The sequence below is a fragment of the Epinephelus lanceolatus genome, chromosome 12 (assembly GCF_041903045.1).
Source record: "Epinephelus lanceolatus isolate andai-2023 chromosome 12, ASM4190304v1, whole genome shotgun sequence".
In the NCBI taxonomy this organism is placed as follows: domain Eukaryota; kingdom Metazoa; phylum Chordata; class Actinopteri; order Perciformes; family Serranidae; genus Epinephelus; species Epinephelus lanceolatus.
Window position 1 is genome coordinate 19,314,120 of NC_135745.1, and position 13,880 is coordinate 19,327,999.

At 40.7% G+C, this 13,880-nt stretch overlaps 2 protein-coding genes across 3 annotated transcripts; both read left to right on the top strand.

Moving 5' to 3' along the window:
* Nucleotides 1–107: 107 nt before the first annotated feature.
* On the top strand, nt 108–2,181 carry LOC117272149 (uncharacterized). Its single transcript, XM_033650903.2, has one exon. The coding sequence runs from the start codon at nt 1,217–1,219 to the stop codon at nt 1,973–1,975; it is 759 nt and encodes a 252-aa protein (XP_033506794.2). The 5' UTR covers nt 108–1,216; the 3' UTR covers nt 1,976–2,181.
* A 165-nt stretch (nt 2,182–2,346) lies between these two features.
* ndc1 (NDC1 transmembrane nucleoporin) lies at nt 2,347–13,017 on the top strand. 2 transcript variants are annotated; one of them, XM_033649609.2, is made up of 18 exons: nt 2,347–2,529; nt 3,680–3,800; nt 3,886–3,987; nt 5,288–5,462; nt 5,547–5,682; nt 5,882–5,990; nt 6,634–6,685; nt 6,786–6,918; nt 7,424–7,516; nt 7,601–7,682; nt 7,825–7,986; nt 8,068–8,331; nt 9,242–9,354; nt 9,946–9,996; nt 10,542–10,605; nt 10,700–10,800; nt 11,814–11,974; nt 12,075–13,017. In XM_033649609.2, the coding sequence occupies exons 1-18, from the start codon at nt 2,491–2,493 to the stop codon at nt 12,136–12,138; spliced, it is 2,022 nt and encodes a 673-aa protein (XP_033505500.1). In that variant the 5' UTR covers nt 2,347–2,490; the 3' UTR covers nt 12,139–13,017. The 2 variants fall into 2 exon arrangements, with proteins under 2 accessions (XP_033505500.1, XP_033505501.1); XM_033649610.2 differs by lacking the exon at nt 9,946–9,996.
* Nucleotides 13,018–13,880: the final 863 nt, after the last annotated feature.

Genomic DNA, 13,880 nt, shown 5'->3' on the forward strand with positions numbered 1-13,880 from the left:
TAATTGTTGCAGTTTGCAGGTGCTGGTAGGATTTTGTCACCTTCACACAAAGCCAGGCTAGCTGTTTCCCCCTTTTTCCAGTCGTTATGCTAAGCTAAACTAAGCTAAGCTAAGCTAACCGGCTGCTAGCTGTAGCCTCACATGAAGTTGACACAAGAGTGGTCTCAGTCTCCTCATCTAACTCTCAGCAAGAAAGTAAAAAGGCCTATTTCCCAAAATGTGTAACTGTACCTTTAAATAACACTGTAATTGTTTTGTTGATTTTTTTTCCCCCATTAAATCAAAAACATGAAAAACATACTCACAATCTAACACACCCTAAGTCTGCAGTGTTCATCTAGTTTCCTAATAATGAGCATCTGGATTTGTCATCTATAAAAACAGCGTGTCTGCTTTAAAATTCTTGTAAAAATGTCAGTGAATCTGGAAAATTGCATCATGTAAAAGCTGAAAATGTCAATAAACCATCTTTTTTAGGCATGACAACCTTAAATCACCCCAGCTGCCACACGTGTAGGCAACGTGACTCTGTCCCTGACAGCGTTAAAGGCTGCCAGTACTTTTCACCAGTTGGACATTTTAAATATTTAAGGGAGTGATCCTAACTGATTGGTATAACTTCAACATTTCAAAGACAGCGTCTAACTCTTAAAATTGGACGTTTGGCTGCTGCTGCTCTCTTTTCCAACTCATCCATCTCAACTGTCGTGTGGTCGAGCAAACCGATAGAATCTACGGTGTCACTGTTTGGATGCACAGATCACCTGCAGTGGAAAATGTTACTTATGTATGTAAAGCCTGCTTCTACAGGCACACAGCGTGTTATCAGCACCTTACATGCAGGGGGGCTTTGTTAAGTCTGTTTTGTATTTCTGTTGATTAACAAGGGCAAAGTTTTTAGATTAATTAACAAAATAGAAAAAGAATTGTGTCACTTGAAACGGTGTCAAAGGGATGGTGGCGCCCTAATTAATGGTCATTCTAGCCCCAGCTTTGAGTTACACAGGAGCTGCCTGTCAAACAGATAACCCTGTTAGAGGAATGTCACCTGCCTCAGTCTCAGGCATGCATGCAGCCGCTCGTGCTTGTGAAGTGGATTTACCAACACAATGCTCACGGACTATTTGAGTAGCTTGTGAGTAATAATTTCTATTTGAAGACAATGCCTTTTTAATAGTTACTTTTTTATATTGTGATTTGGAAATCTGACCATAGGATGGCCACCTCAAATGCAAAAGGTGAAAAAGTGTCCAAATTTGAGACATTGAAACTATTGGAGAAATGCAGAAAGGAAAGAGATGATGCCTTGCACAGAGAGAACGTCCTCAGAGAGAAGCTCAGACAGTATGAGTCGAGGATGCGTTCAACTGAGGCTCTGAAACAGAAACTCAAGACCTTGACCATGGACAACAAAGAGCTGAGGAAACAAGTGAAGACTCTTCGCACTGAGATTGGACTTGAGTGCAGCCCCAAGTTCAATGGAAAGACCACAAAGGACATAATCAATGACTTGCATGAAAAGGACCGTGAGTGCATTTCCCTGGTGGAGAAGGCTGGGAAACTGAGTCTGACTATTGATGACTTGACTTCAGAGTTGGCAAATACAGTCACCTCTAAAACACTATTAGAGGATCAAGTGCAGTCACTGCAGCAAAATCTCAAGGATATGACAAATAATCAGCGCCGCTTGCTGAAGCTATGGGAAGACAAGAAGGTCCAGAGGGAGCAGCTTGCCCTCCCTGCGATAGCTCAGAAACCTGGACAGAAACCATTTGTCCATAAAGCAGTTCAAACTGAGATGTCTGTCAGTGCATCCCAAAAGCTCCCCGTCAATGCTTTTGAGACCAAACCATTCTCTCGGGAAAATGATAAAAAGACTGTTTTGGATAAACACAGTTTTCCAGCTTATGGAAATGGCTTTCATCATGACAAGAAAGCTTTCATGCATGATGAAAGTAAAGGAATTAAGAATTGATTCGCCTCATTGACTGACAGCCTGTAGCACTCTGCGCTGACAAAGCAGAGATACAGCACATAATTACAGGACTAATGTGTGATATACATGTAAATATTAACAAACAAGTAAAAACTGATACAATTTAAACAATGAAAAGCTGATTAATGGCTTGTCTTGGTGCCTTGTGTAATTCAATTCTGTAACAATGCAGTTTATTTTTATGAGTTAGCTGTAACTTTTAACTGAAGCAGCTTTTAAAACATATTGTTTGTGAGCTTATTCCGTTTGACCAAGCTTGCATTGACCAGACTGTCCGAATTTATACATTTTTTTTCCAAACAACTTCAATAAATTGAATTCATGTGGCTTTGACGCTGGCAACAGGCAAGTACACGGACACCCTTTAGCCGGGGGTCCTTCAGAGGTCCTTTGAATGCATGTGGCGCGATATGGGAAAGAGTGGAAAATAGTTTGACAGCAGGAGAGCCGAAGAGATTATTGTCGTCGTTAGGCTCTCCATTTTTCCAAGCAACATGTTTTCTGCAGAGCAAAGTTGTTGGTTTGTGCGCAAGGTGAGTCTGTGAACTTATTTTTTTATTTTTAAAACAAAAAATGTATCGCGTGAGCTAGCGTGCTAACTTAAATTAGCCTGTGTTTATGCTAGTTTGTGTGAGCGCAGCTAACATTTGTTTTAGCATTTATTAAGCGACATAAAACACAAAAAAAGTTATTAAGCAAGAAAGAAAAGAACGGCTAAGGTTAATAAATTTGATACGATATATAAACATATTCAGCAAAAAGACTCGAAGTAAATTAATTGACTCATTAACAAAATACCTGTTTCAAAAATACTTGTATGTAACGTTATACAAATGTCAACTAAAAAAAAGATTTCCCAAGACATGTCAGTATAAGATACAGTTGTTATTCTATTTTTTAATCAATTTTTGAAACCATTAAGAGACTTTAGTTTGAAAAAAAGTATCAAATCGAGCAGTGATACATTTTAAAAAGGGCGTCTGTACGTCCAATTGTATAGATAGATATGATTTGCTAAGCGCACAGATCATCTAATAGGATATGCAAAGTAAATGTGCAATTACATACGTCAAGATGTTCAATCTTTTAACTTTAAATAATTACAAAATCTGGCGTTTAAACATGAAAGATCAGACTCAAAGTACCCCAGACAAAGAGAAAATGACAAAATAAAAGGCTTTAATTATAAATTTATCTACTGATTATTTTCTTGATTGGTCAATTTATTTAGCTGATAAAATGTCAGAAAATACTTTAAAGGATGACTCAAAATTTAAACTTTAATCCTGGTTGTAAAAAGCACTCACTGGATAAACAAAAAATCTGGGTCCTTGTTTTCTAACCTTTTCAACAACAGGGCATTTTAACTCACATACATTAACACCATAGAAGATGAAAGGGTGAAAATTAAATGTCTTATTATAGTCCTTACAGATGAATAAGTTACTACATTTGCTTTCATTAAGATACTTCACAGATTTTGAGTGTAGGCAATGTTGCAACAGGGTTTTGAGGAGAAAATATATCAAACTGTAGGCCTGCATAAACTCCTAATATGCCTTTTCATAACATACGGACAGATAAGCAGATGCTTTGTCAGTGTCATAATAGCTACCATTCTGTTGAGGTGAGTTGATGATTGTGTTTGTCGTGCATATAGTAATGATTGACTGCTCTGTTTAGGTGGTTTGCTGGAGAGCTGTGGCCAGTATTGCTTGGGCTGTCCTGTTGTTGCCACCCATCACCGCAGTTTTTGTAATCCTCAGCAGGTTCAGCCTCCTCCACCCCATTCAGACGATATCAGGTCAGTCACCATGTTCATTGTTTGATTTAAATCATAGCTGTCAGAAGTTGTGTGATGCTCACTGTGGACAGCTTTTTACACACAGAATGCCTGTCCTTCTTAACGAGTGCAAGTGCCATCTTTTCCTTCATCCTGCTGTGTGGCGTGATCATCATGGTGGGTTTCCTAAACCTGGAGTATTACACAGGTAAGTGGCAGGAGGTGGTTGTAATTGTTTACCTTTTGTGGGAGTGACAGGTCAGTTTCAGAATGCAAAGCTGCATTAAATCAGCTCATCAGTTCAGAGTTTACGTGCAAAAGACAAATCAAACAAAACTCCTTGAACTCATTGTCAGGTTGGTTCATCAGATGTTTTATCAGATTGCTTTTGTCGAATGAGCTAGACTTTGCCCCTCCTCTTGACAGTTTAGCAGAGCATAGTTTGCAGTCTGCTTTACTTTCATCTCCTTCGTTTATCTTAAAAAGATTCCAAACTGCTGACATTATACGTCCTCTACAGCTTAAAGGCTCAACTGAGGGGTTAACGTCACATTGCTGTAAAATTGCAGAGTACAAGTACACGCGCATGGTATTGGACCTGATATCCGATGCTGTTATAGGTATCGGTGCATCTCTAACAAAAAAGTATCTGGGGTGAATTAATCAGAAGTGACAGCTACCTGGAGAAGAAGTTAAGTGTCTGCATGTGATACAGTAGGACTAAATCATTTGATACACTGTATCATTGTTCAGTTTAATCATTAATAGAGTAATTAATGCATTGTATGATAGCACTGTTAAAAATAATACCCCACTTACTTAATTTACTAGTAAATATAAAATTTTTAGTTTATTTATAATTACATTCATGTAATGTTGCGTTGGGAATAGAGATGGGCAAATGATCAAAATTCATTATTCGATCATCAAAAAAATTAACGATCAATTATCGATTAATTGACAAGGCCAAAGAGAAAGAATGGCGCGCATGCGCAGTTCACCCCTGGGTGTTTACAACCGTTGCCAGCCAGAGTTGAGGCTTCAGTTTTCAGCAAAACCTCCGTCTTTCAGCAAAACCTCCGTCTTTCAATGGCGTAGTGTTTTCAGAGGCCTCAAGGGAAGCCGCCGAGGCTTTGGAGAGCGATGAGAGCCTCCGTCTGTTTCTGATTTTTTTGCCTGGCATAGGTCCGGCTGGGGTCTCGTAGACCCGTCGAGCTGCCGTGCTCGCCGGGCGGAAGGGTCTCGTTGGCACAGCGACTCGCCGGGCGGGGGGTCTCATTGGCACGGCGGCTCGCCGGACCTATGCCAGGCATTGTAGGGGAAACACTGCGACTATCGATCAAAATTATTTGTGATCGATCAAAAGCCTTAACAATCAATCATCAATAATCAAAAATTGATGCCCATCCCTAGTTGGGAACTGTGTCTAGATAGCAAAATACAAGAAATCTGACAGCTAGCGCATATGTTTATGTTTGTCTTTGGTTGTTTTTTCTGTTTCTCCTCAGTCATCCCAACAATCGCATGTTCGAAAATTGCCCTGTTGGGTCAGCTGCTCCACCCTCGCCAGTGTGTCAACTCCCTGGCCCACTGTATCATGGGAATAATTGTGGCTTGGTGTTGTGCCGTCACCATCGGGGGCAGATATGAGATGATCGGCTACCCTGTCACACAGAGTGATGGGTAAGCAGCTACCACATAAAACTATCGTGCTGAGCTTTGTGTATATGCTTTAGCCATAGTTTAATTTGCTTGATTTTATTTCAGCACTGAAAGTTCCCCCCAAATGTGTCTGAACGAGTATCACCTCATCCTTCTGCTGGCTGGAGCCTTTGTTGGATTCTCTCACAGTCTGCTGGGTGTGATCTACAACATGAACTTTGTCTCTTTTCACCCTGTTCAGGTATGTGTTGTGAGTTTACGCATTTATCTGACTGGTGACTATTCAAAGACAAAAATCTAGTGTAACACTTCTGCCAATCAACATGCAGACATGCAGGTGTCTTAAGCCCTGATAGCTCCATCTACACAGGCTGGCCCAAACTTTAGGAAAAAAACTTGCAATGTGGTAACTGTGTTCACCCATTTGTTTTTTTTTTCAGCAATACAAATACCTTCGCTTTAAGGGATCCCTAACTATGGTGGTGAAGTGCAGCGCTACTCAAGCACTTTACTCTGTCAGGAACTTCATTGTCGTGTATTTCTTTTTGGGTAAGTTATCTCTATTTACACATAAATCTTCAGTGACACAGTGTTGTTAAATCGTAGTACCAAGTGCCAGAGGAGTTAAAAGTTTAATGATCTTCTCCCAAATACGCCCCAGTTAGGTCTCTTTTATGGGCATGCCTTTATTTATTGTTAGTGATTCTACCGGAGCTCTGTTTTTATTTTGCTCTTCTTATTCTACACCAAGTTGTGAGAAGTGATCAGGGTTCCAACAGTCATGGAAAGCCTGGAAAAGTCTGGGAATATTGTTATATGTAATACAATTGTTACAGAAATCTTTTGTGGATAACCTTCCACGAAATGTAACATAATGGCGAATCTATTTTTTGTAGCTGTAAGTGTGACGTAGCTCTGATATGCTTCTGTTTGTGACATTTTGTGTACGATCATGCGAGTTTCTTCATTTTACCACCGTGTTCTGTCTCTCTTCATGTATGTCAGCTTCCTGAAATTATGTTTGAATAGAGTTTGAACCTGACTTGTTTTAAAAAACGCTGGGCAAGTGGCACAAGAACATCTTTTTTATCAAGGGTCCTTTAAAAGTCATGGGAAAGATCTGAAATTTTGTCCATGAAAATGCATGAGAACCCTGATTAATAGACAAAATATTTCACTTTATTTTTAACAGGATACATTCCAAAAGCATGGATTTGTAAGACTCTCAATCTCCATTTGAACAGGTCAGTATGTGTTACATATAATTAAACAAACTCACTTGCAGCCACACACTGCTGCTTCCTGGACTACAATAATGTATTTGTCTGTGATCTCCACCTCCAGCTCTGCCCACCCTCTTGACAGCATAGCTGGGCTGCTGGACCTCTCCCTGCTCTACTACCTGTGGATCAGTGCCACCTTCCTCCTCTTCACATGGCACATCACTCTGCTGCTTTTTAGGATCTTTGTCACTGAGGTATGTGTAGCAATACATGACAAAATTAATACAGTCCCTAATGTTTCAAAACCAAAGACTGCTGCAGAGGTGAAATTTCCACACTTTTCCCCTTCCTTTGCATTCTCTTTTTTCCGATCAGTATTTTTTTACTTGACTTGAGCACATCCAAAAATTACAACTTATCAAAGATGAGAGTGCCAGCTGGCCATGGTGGCCACCATAAAGTTGCATGGATTCAGCCTTCTTCTGATAATTGTATCTGATTGTGGCTGTAATTAGCTTAAAAGTAGAGTGCTGTGTTGCAGACTACCTCTGTTTGCCTTTAAATTATTTACAGACACTAGGGGGCAATGTTGTCATTGCTTTGAATGTTCAAGTATCTGAGGAACACTGAGCACTTAACTGGATTGTAATATTCATGGTGAAAACCCCAGAAGTCATCTCTCATGATCAATTAAAGTTATACTTGAGGACCGTTACTCTAAGGAAGTATGTCATCTAATAAATTTCCTTTTATTTGCAGGTGTACAGTTTTCCTGTGCAGTCGTCTTTTACTGAGGATGCCCACCAGTGTCTTCCTAAAGTTCTCACTGACAAGCAGCCAGTGATATTAAAGGTAGATAAAATAGATTGTTTCTCTACTTTGTGCTCACTGATAATCAGATTTGGGTGTTGTAACTTGTCTTTTCCCAAATTTTAGTTTCTAGCTCTGCAGGACTTGGCTCTGCTGTCTCAGCACTCTCCGTCACGGCGCTGTGAGGTCTTCAGTCTGAGTCAGCCAGGTGTGTTATGTTGTCTTTGAGCTGTTTTGGATTTTTCTTGTGTGAAATAAATCTTGATGCACTTCAAACATCCAGATTGTATTTATAAGTAGCTTATAACAAAAGCCAAATGTATGTATTTTTTCATTCTTGTCTCGCCCAGGTGGCCATCCTCATAACTGGAATGCCATCAGTAAGGAGTGTCTGTCTCTGCTGACTGATCTGACCCAGCGACTCATAGCCTACCATGACACTGTTGCAACCAATGGCAGGGCCAAGTCACTGTCCACTGGGAGCGAACGGAAGACTTCATCTGAGACATCAGGTATGTCGCTATAAAACAGATAAACTTAATTGTTCATGACCAGTCCCCTTTATCCTTCCTCTTCCACTTTTTGTCTTGAAGTAACCTCAGGTACAGAGGATCTGATGAGCCCGAGGCCCACTTTACTGATGAAAACTCCAGCTTCGGTCTTTGCACGCTCTATTGTTGGCGGCCCACCACAGAGCCCCCTGACAGCACCGTTCACTCCTGACCTGGACAGCCCTTTTGCTTCTCCTGCCCTGCGGCATCTTACTGCTCCTGTGGACCAGTGCTCACCGTGGTTCGGCACAGTGCAGAGTCCACACATCATGAGAAGAGCCCCAAAACTCTGGTCCACCTCCACAGGTGAGAGGAAACTAATGGAAGACATCAGGTCACTTTAAGCTATAATTTTAGCCAGTAAGTGACGAGCGTCGCCTTGTTTGATCTGTTCTGTTTAGGTCTGAAACTATTTTTACTCTTTTATATATATTCACCTCCGAGGACTGAATCTACGTCCACTAATACATGCTCATTTAAAACAGTATTGTATAATGAAAACAAATCCATGTGCACAAGTGTTTTTGCAGTGTTTCAGGAATAATCTCTGTTTATACTAACTCCTGAAAACTTAAATCACGTGATCATTCATGTACACTTGGCATGTGCGTGCCTGTGTAAGCAGGAAACAGATTATCTTCTCAGTGGTTGGTTGCTTAGCTACAGAAAATACTACGGAGGAAGAGTAAGCTCAGAAAGCTCTTAGCTTGGACTGACAATGAGTTGGAACTGTCACTGAAAGTAACTAAGGGGTATAAGGTGGCCAAGGCAGCGGACAACTTATATTGGGAGTCATTGCAAAGCAAATACATCAACATATTAGAGCGGTACTGGGAGCATTATCCATCGCCAGAGGGGGCCGTGGTGATGGGAAAGGAGTAATGTTTCCGACACAAGAAGGATGAAATCATGATTGATAGGACCCTACCAGGAGTTTGAATGTGGGTGTCTGTTTCCAAGTGTCCAGACTAAACTGCAATCCCAGAGTTTACTGAAAACCTATTGTGGACATAGCCTGAACTAATCAGCAAACTTCAGCTATTACCAGAGGTGTTGAAACTTCTGGCCTGGCATTATGACAACTTGTCAGTGGGTCAGGGTATCATTACATAGGTCTAGCAGTAGATAATTAGTAGATAAGTAGATCTTTGATAGACATCTGCGTGTCAGGCTTTTTTGCTGGTTCCTATTTGTAATTTAGTGTCTCTCTTTGCAGATTCACAGGCCAACGGCAGTCCCCTGTCATCCCCTGCTTCAGTTCCCAGTCCTAAACAGGAACCATCCAAACCAAGTCTCCTGGCTCAGTTCCTCCAGAACAGAAAAGAACAGGTACCTCATTCTTGTGACAATACAGAACTACAATATAGATGTTAGTATGTTTATGTTTCCAGCATTGACAAAAGGCTTTTCATACTTAACACTTTTTTAACTCGGGCTAACAATAGCAGTCATATAGAGAGGTCTGTCTCCTTTGATTTTTGTAACTTTTCAAATCAACTATCAGACAGTCATCTCGTTCTTTATGCAGTGATCGGCAAAGCTTTGCACAGGTGTGAAAATGGAAAGAGCTCCATTTGCTCCACATTTGTTTTCTCTACTTTCCTCATTCACAGTTCAATCACACCAATCACTTCTGTGCCGGCACCAGAGAGATGAGACAGGAAAAGTGCCAACAGAATTAAGAATATGTGACTCATCTGTGGCCTGGTTACTGATGTCTTTTACTGATGATAAAGTAGAGGTCATACCATATGTCTTTGTTCTGATGGAGTGTACATCCATCTAAAGAGTGAGGTTATCCCAGATTTTAAGTTATCAGGGTGGTTTCAGCCCCAGGGTTAAGTGTGAAAAGCCATTATTTCTACATGTGTGTCAACATACTGAAAGCAAAACAACTTTATACTTAACTGTCCCATCCAGGTTAAAAATTTCTTGGCAAAGCGGGTGCTGATAATGTATTTGTTTAACAAGGTAAGGATGTGTGGCATGTGCATGGTGTCTTCTGTAGACTTCTGAATGATGTGAGGGGCTCCCTGCATGCAGTCACCTGACAGTAGTGTTGGCAGATTTTAACACCCCCCACCCTGCTGGCATCACTAATTTAACTCCTGGTTTTGGGCTTAAGTGTGCACACATTACTAATGTAGCTCTTTTCCATCCCCCTAGCTGTCACAAGAGCCTCACTAATGACTTTAAAACACTGATTTAAGGAGTTGTGTTACACGTGTCATGCAAGTACCAATCAAATGTTTAGAAATCTTGTCCTTGTGATCTTATCAGAACTGTGAGGTACTGATCACAGCTGAATATCATACATGCTTTGTACCGTTTCCTGTTTGTAGAAACTAGTTTGGTTAGTCTGCTTTGCTTTCTGAGGTTTATGTAAATTGCCTTGGACCATGCATGCATGTTGTAGTGTAGTCTTACTAAAACCTATCTAACAACTTCCTGATTCATCTGTCTACTGTAAATGTGCATCTGTCTGTTTAGTACGTAGCTAACATGGCCTCTTACAGCTTCCAGAAGCCTCCAGTCAAGCTCTGTTTGCAGACAGCCAAGCTCACATTTGGGCTCTAGAAGGTGGGAAAGACGGTGCACAGCAGTTTTATTTAATATGAATATGACCTGTTGAGACAACATCTGCATAACTATCTCCTCTAACATCCACCTCCAGGGCTGTCTTACCTTGTTCAAGCCTCCTTCTCAGAGGACCAGTTTGGGGTTGTACAGACTACATTACCCAGCATTCTCAGCTGCATGCTGTTCTTACAGGAGGTAAGCTGATGTACTTTATTGCAGCTACCCTGAGAGCACATACACGTGGGACAGCTGTGATTAAAACCTGACTGCTATCACATTTCATTGCCCAGCTGTATTATACTGAGTGTGTGAATTGGCTTTGCTAATATAAACTTTGCACTGAACTTTGTGCCTTTAAAACAAACAGCGTGTGCAGTGCTTTGTGCTTGATACGATTTCAGAAAGTTAAAGGGGCCAGGTGATCTAAATCATGAAAAAAGGGCCAGAAGGAGGGCCATTGTTGTAGACTTTTTCAATTAAATATCTCTATCAATCAACACAAATTGAATTCCAGTGTTTTTCTAATACCCCTTCCTGCCAAAATTAGTGAGTGTATGCAGTTTTTTAAGGCGGGAAAAGGTGTTAAAAATAGTCCATAGACTCTCATTGCCAGTAGACCAGATTCATATACATATGCTCTGTGGTAGATGTGTGTGCCTTGGTGTTTTTTCTGATGTGTCACTTATCATGTCACAGACGGGCCGGAAAACAAGTCAGTAAACAGTAGAAAGCAAAATGGAGGCCAGTGAAAATGTTCTGGTGGTTATTTCTTTTTTGTATCTCATACTTATTCAGTCTCTCTTTAAAACTCAGTGTCAACTAGATTTTAAACAGTGTTTGAGCGCTGCTTGGATGTGGACAGACGGTATTTTGTGGTGAGGCATCACTGCATCATTCTAGAAAAGGGGCTAAAATTAGCATGTCCACCCGGGTGTCATATTTCCATCACTGTCCAGTGGGAAAGGGGGTTAAGAGGCAAACTCAGGTGTTTCAGGCAGGCAAGACTTTATCTGTGTCTGTGCAACAAACAGATATAACTGAAATGTAACTTGAAGTTAACAGACTGAATTCTCAAATGTTTAAAAGTAAATTACTATCTTTACTTGTCACAAGAAGCAGAGATATCAGGTAAATGGGGGAAACTGTACAGACACAGGATCATTGTGCACACACTGACAGCAGATATGTCCTGTCCTCCTTGTCTTCAGGCAGTAGATCGCCACTTCAAACTGCCTCACGCCTCCAGTAAGCCTGTCAGGTCGGCCAGCAGCATGGGAGACTCCACTTACAAAACACTGCGCTTTGCTCTCAGGGCCACTCTCAAGACTGCCATCTACAGGATAACAACCACTTTTGGAAATCACTTGAAGTAAGGCCTGTCATGAAAATGGACCATCTCAAAATCACAAGATTATGCTGAGTATATTAATTTATTATGTATATCTTCTTTTTTTTTTTAAAATCCTCAGTGCTGTTCAGATGTCTGCAGAGCACCGGAAAAGATTGCAGCAGTTTCTGGAGTACAAGGAATAACACACCTGACACTTGGCTCTTGTGTCTTCAGACTCTTATCAGTGTGATGTGTGAGTGTGTGTTTGCACATTAGCATAAGTGAGGCAACAAGTGAAAGCCCATGATAGTGCCTCTTTTAATATTTATGTCTGCACCGTGTCATGGCGGATTGTATTTGATAGGTTAGATCACATCTCCTCCATGCTTGAGGTGCGGGCTTCCTGCCCAACTGTAGCAGGCTGGAAGCCCAACTGTTGCCTCCTGTGATTGAGAGATTTATACTGTCCTACTGTATCAATAAGCAACTTATTCCAGAAGATATATTTTATTTGTTTACAAGAAAATCACATCAACAAACTGGGATGAGTTGCAAAGGGCTATTTGTGCTGCATTTGTACTAAATTATGTACATGTTCTTTTGGTTTCACACTTCATCGACTGTCTCATGAAATTCCTATACCCTTGTGATTTCAGAACATTTTGCGTTTGGTGTGAGAAGTGAGAGAAGTAGTGTGTGTCAGAGTGATGAGAAAGAAGTTGTGTTCTCTTAAGTTTCACAGGTGTCTGAAATGTGTTGTGGAACTTCAATTTTTAGATCTGGGTTTGCTCCAAACACCAGTTCAGAGAACTAGGTAACTGTTACCTGTACGCATCAGTTCAGGTTCTCTGACTAGAAAATGCACTAAAGTCAGATACACAGATCAGACACCTCCGTTTATACATGTAAGCTGTTTGTGTTTGTCAGTATTGATTATGTGAAATAAGGTTGTCTTTCATGTCAGATCAAAGATAGAGATTTGGTGAGACTGGTATCAAGTGTGGGGAAAGTGTTCGCCAAAGCGTGATGAGTTTAAAATCCCGCTCAGAGACCTGTTGAATAAAAACAATATGTAAATATCATTTGTAAGATTTTATTTGTCATTTCTCATCTGAAACAGCCAATCATAAATGAGCATCTGCTCCCAGAGGTTTTACTACTCTTGAGTCGCTTTTTACATAATGGGATAAAAATGTAATGCAAGAGGTCATGGAGATAAGAAAGTGGAGGGCATCTGACTGATTGCTATGTTTTAAATAAGTCCCAACCTCACCTGCGTTCTGTGAGGGTACACGCCCAGAAACATCCTGGACACTAGTGGGTCATAAGTGATGAGTGAGAAAAATTACATTTGTATGAGTCCATAGCTCATCTGAATGGACTGTGGCCATTTTTAATATCATCCATTACACCTGTGCTGTTCATACTATGAGCCAAAATGTCTGCTATGAAAACAGTATTGGAATGATGCCTCTCAGGTTGCACACTGGAAACAGCCAGGAAGAAGAAGGAAGTGTGTCTGCTTGAAACATCCATTAAATACAGTGGGCCTTTCCCACAACAATTGCTGCGGGAAGGGAACAGGTGCCACTAATGATTTTAAAGCAATGTTTTATTCAAGTGTGACAGTGAGCCAGCATGCACAGTATGAGAAGCGGGAACACATCTATCTGTGTTCCCTAGCTCAATATCCTCTTAAGATGACTCATTACAGAGACCTTTTAAAGGGTTTTATGTTCTCAGCATTTTTTCCCTGAGTTGTTCAGTGTTTGTTTCCCTGGGTCAGTATGTTGAAATCACCTGACTGGAGCTTACAGCCCATTGATATTATACTCCTTACAACCTGCTCCCTTACATGTGTGGGCAAGACAGCTATCTTGATTTTAGACACTGATATCTCCACATTGGCTGAATAGATTTTTTTTTTTTACCATTCAAACTGCAT